Genomic DNA, 4,307 nt, shown 5'->3' with positions numbered 1-4,307 from the left:
TTGTTTTTTTGGGTTCTCTCTGTTTTACTTCCTGGTTCTGTGCCAACAAAGACTGATTTCCTGAGAGCCTGATGTATTCCCTCGTCTGCCTTTAAAATAATAACTGGCTCTACGGATCTGTCGACTTTCCACGGATGTGCTCCAGGGGAAAGGCAGAAGGTAGAGGCGAAGAATGCGTTCCTCCAGAGCACAGATGACCTGTTGTCGGTGTTACGTTTGTAAGGTGTGTTATGATTTTCTTCTTGGAGGGGTAGATGGGCTAGTGAAATTTTGAAGAGATTTGGAAAAAAATGTGTTAAAATATCAGACGCCTTCTTTCTAGACTGGTAGTTACTTGTTTAAAGTTCTTAATTTTCGGGAAGATGTGAGGTGGGACGACAAGCTTTCCATCCGTGAGATGAAGGAAGTAGACCGTAGCCATTTTTAGTAATTTAGATATTAGACTAAAAAGCAGCCAGGTGAGAAGAACTCAGTACGGCTCTGAAATGTTCGTAAACGTGACCGACCATCGTTACGCCCTGGGAGAGGCCCTGCGTCCCAGGCCCCTCCCATCTCCTGAACGCCCGTTCCTGGCAGAGGCTGTGGGGTGAAATTGCAGGAGAGATAAACCCACCACAGGCGGCTCACGTACTTCCTCAAAACTCAGAGCTCCGGAACTCCCACAACCCGCCTGGTGGCCAGGACCTGATCCTGGTTCTCTTCAGGTGGATTTCGGGCGGGCCCTCCTCGGGGAGCAGCTGCAGGCTCCTCCTCACTCTGGGCTTCCGAGACTCCCCTTCCTGGGGGCCAGGAGCCTGGCCTTGACCTTGAGCCTGTCACCCTCCAGTGGGAGGTCTTCACCCTTCAGCTACCCGCCGCGTCTCCTTGGCGGTTTCGAAGGCACCTGTCCTTTCGGAAGGTGGGAAATGAAGTGCTAGACCCAAGGAGCTCCCCACACACACCAGGTCTCTAGGGTCCCCCAGCCCAAGCTGGAGCAGGTCAGTCTTGGCCTCTCACTCAATTCACGCACTGGGAACCCGCAGGCTGCAGCAAACAGCACCTCCAATGACCCAGAGTCAGCCCTGAATTGAGAGCTGGAAGGGGCTCTGTCGAGTCTCCTTTGAGAGCCTCCACCCTACTCACAGGAAGCTGGCAGCTCTCAGGTGACCACACAGAACACAGATGCTGACCAGCAGTGGTGCCACCAGCACGGGGCTGAGCACTGAGGGAGGGTGAGCTCATGCCCCCAGCTGCACCTAAATATTGCAACTGTGGAATGAAAGTAGCGACAAAGGGCCAGACGACATCTTCACACCACACCCCCTCCCACAGCAACCACACACCAGCCTGCACCACCACAAACCACAGCAACCACACTACACCAACCCACACCACCCCATTCCACAGAAAGCACGCTACACCAGCCACACCAGCCAACCCCACAACCACCCTACACCAGCCACACCACCCCCTCCCACAGAAAGCACACTATACCAGCCCATATCACCTCAACCCACAGAAACCACACTACACCAGCCAACACCACCCCATCTGGCAGAAACCACACTACACCAGCCACACCACACACCACACCACATCAGTCATGCCAATCTTATTATTCTGTTTAATTTCTGGCCACAAACAGTGTTACTAGGAGAGCGAGAGTCTGTGCTGAGGGTGAGGCCACCAGACTCCCATCCTCTGAGGGAAAGGGTCACAGGGAAGGCAAAAGCTCTGCAGCTGTATCTAATTCCAAAGACTGACAGTTGGCTCTCCTCGAGAACAACTGTTCCCCGGGTTAAGTGTGAGGTTACAGGGTGCAAAGGGACACCTATTCCATTTCGCAGCCTGCTGGAACTTAAGTCCTGACGGCACCCCTTGCGGAGACAGAGGCAAGTTCACGTTTGCTTTTGCTTGTTAACAGTGGTGACGGAGACACAGCTTGCGGAAGGAGGTGCCCCAGCTTTAACCACTGGGCACGTGGCCTGCAGGTCCTCCAGAGGGGAGCAAATGGTCCATCCTGTAGAGCACCATGGGCCGACAAACCAGCCTTTCGGGAGGACGGCCTGGGCCAGCCAACCCGCTGGACAGCAGCTCAGAATCCAGGGCTGGCTCATGCCTTCGTGCACAGCCAGGAGCGGTGCCACCAGAGAATCTGACCTGTGATCTGTGCCCTATGCCCTTACACTTGGGAGCTTAGCAGTCAACTTGCCCCTGGCAGGGGTCAGGAGTCCCCCAGAGCGCAGCAATGGGACAGGCAGAGTCAGGGCCACCCTGCCCTGGCCACGGCCTCCAGGCTTCCTTCCCAAGACCCCACAGCCATGGGGTGAGCCTGCCCAGGTATCTACACTGTGAACTTGGAGACACATGCAGAAAAGTACTGTACCAGATTGATGTAGCACAGGAGGGCAACGCCACCCACTTTCTGTCCCTTTCAGAGATTCTCTCAGGTGCAAATGTTAATTGTTGTGAATAAAAACCCAGTGAGCTGCTGAAATGCCACACTCTCCAGGCAGATCGAACTCAACAGGCTTTCACAGTCTTGGGTGAGCAGGAGCTCTGGGCTGCCAGGCCAGCTGGGACCGGGTGGCCCTGGGCCGAGGAGGTGGTAGCAGGAAGCTCTACCGGGAGCCCGGAGCTGAGAGGACACTGCACGAACAGGCTCAGCCTGTGACGGGCGGGTGCCCTTCTTGGATTGGGGAGGGCCCTGCACAGTTTTTCGTAGAAGGAACAAGGGTTAGAGAGAAGGAGGCGAGGAAGGGGATGAGAAGGAACAAGAGTTAGAGAGGAGGAGGCAAGGAAGGGGATGAGAAGGAACAAGAGTTAGAGAGGAGGAGGCGAGGAAGGGGATGAGACGGATCCCCGGGCTACGGCAGCACCCCCACCTTCAGAAGCCCTTCTCCATTCACTGTCCTCTGTCAATGACAGCTTTCCATTTTGCAAATAAGGGCCTGAATTTGAGGCTGAAAAGCCACAGATTCTGCCAACTGGGAGGCCTAGGGCTGGGCTGGGTGTGGCACCTGTGGGACAACAGCAATGGTTCCTGAGGCTGGTGGGAGCCCGGGGGTGGGCAGGAGCCCTGGGGCCGGCCTGCTGCCCCCTGAGGTGCTGCTGGTGCTGGACACGCAACCTTGTCAGGTGTCTGAAAGGTAAGTGCAGAGGCCTCAGCCAGCCTCAGGGTGAAGCAGCCGCTGGAAGATGATACTGAATGTTGGCAAAGGCATCTCTCTTGCTTGGACATTTTGAATGGAACAAGAAGAAAATGAACAAGTGACTCAGACGGATGGCTCCTTACACAGGGAACACTGGGTCTGCTCCGAGGCACGCCAGCCCGCGTCTGTGGCAGCCGCACATTCTGGGGCCATCGGCATTCTCTGCACGTGCCCTGGGTCCCCACCGCCTGTCAGCTGCCCCTTACCAGCACACAGAATGCATTGTGCACTCAGCTGTCAGCCCTTCCGGAGCCCAGACCTTCAGCAACTGCAGCAAAAGCTTGCTGGAGCCTCAGGGAGGGACTCAGGATGGGTCCCGCTTGCGGCTCCAGCCAGCTGCCAGCCACGAGCCCCTTCCCTGTGAAACACCCTTCCCGTGCCTGTCCTGTGTGCGGCCGCCTTCTCTCCGCCACAGCCTCCACTGTAGCCCACCTACGTCTGTCCCCACTGCCTTTCATCAACTTTCTGATGGCAAGGGGCTGGCATGGTGGCGTGGGGGGGGCCTGGTGACCAGGCTGGAGGGGCCTGGGGTGGCAGGGACCTCAGCCCAGGCACAGACCAGGTTTTCACAGGGCTCCCTCGCTCTGTGGGAGGGACGTCACCTCCATTGATTAAATGATTCGACATTGCTGTATGCCTGCAACTCATTAGTATGACCAGCACCCAGCCACCGGAGCAGAGGCGCCAAGACATGCGGCCTGTCCCCGGCCCCCACCGCATACAGCCTCCCACCCCGGCACTGAGCCCGGACGGAAGCCGGGTCACCAGCTCCCGACTCCACAACTTTTCCAGCCTGGGAGTCCCTGAACGGGCGGAGCCCCCCAGCGGCCCAGCCCCAGCTGCAGGACCCCCGGGACCCCCGTACTCACCATGAGCGCTGCAAAGTTGCCGAAGCGTGAGCGCCGCTGGAGGAGGCTCCAGGGGGAGGCGATCAGGTCGCGCCCTGCTCCCCGCCAGCCTCCATGGCCTCCGGAAGGTCAAAGTCCCAGACGGCGGCCAGGAGGTCGCGCTCCCGGGCCCGGGCCTCAGGGTGACCGTGGCGGGGCGGGCGCAGTCCCGGAGCTGCTCCCATCTGCGAAGACAGCGGCGGTCAGCGGGGCGGGAGGAGGGTCCCCG

At 58.2% G+C, this 4,307-nt stretch overlaps 1 protein-coding gene across 1 annotated transcript in view; it reads right to left on the bottom strand.

Annotated features, from left to right (window-relative positions):
- The window catches only part of ADGRA1 (adhesion G protein-coupled receptor A1), a 40,235-nt gene extending 35,968 nt beyond the window's left edge, over positions 1-4,267 (bottom strand). Inside the window, exon 1 of the mRNA XM_011941972.1 lies at positions 4,061-4,267. Coding sequence (XP_011797362.1) covers positions 4,061-4,063 — 3 coding nt within the window. The 5' untranslated portion in view covers positions 4,064-4,267. The remainder of the gene's footprint in view (positions 1-4,060) is intronic.
- Positions 4,268-4,307: the final 40 nt, after the last annotated feature.

This window comes from Colobus angolensis, unplaced genomic scaffold (genome assembly GCF_000951035.1).
Source record: "Colobus angolensis palliatus isolate OR3802 unplaced genomic scaffold, Cang.pa_1.0 Scaffold204, whole genome shotgun sequence".
Taxonomy (NCBI): domain Eukaryota; kingdom Metazoa; phylum Chordata; class Mammalia; order Primates; family Cercopithecidae; genus Colobus; species Colobus angolensis.
This window is presented reverse-complemented; position numbering and strand designations above follow the sequence as displayed.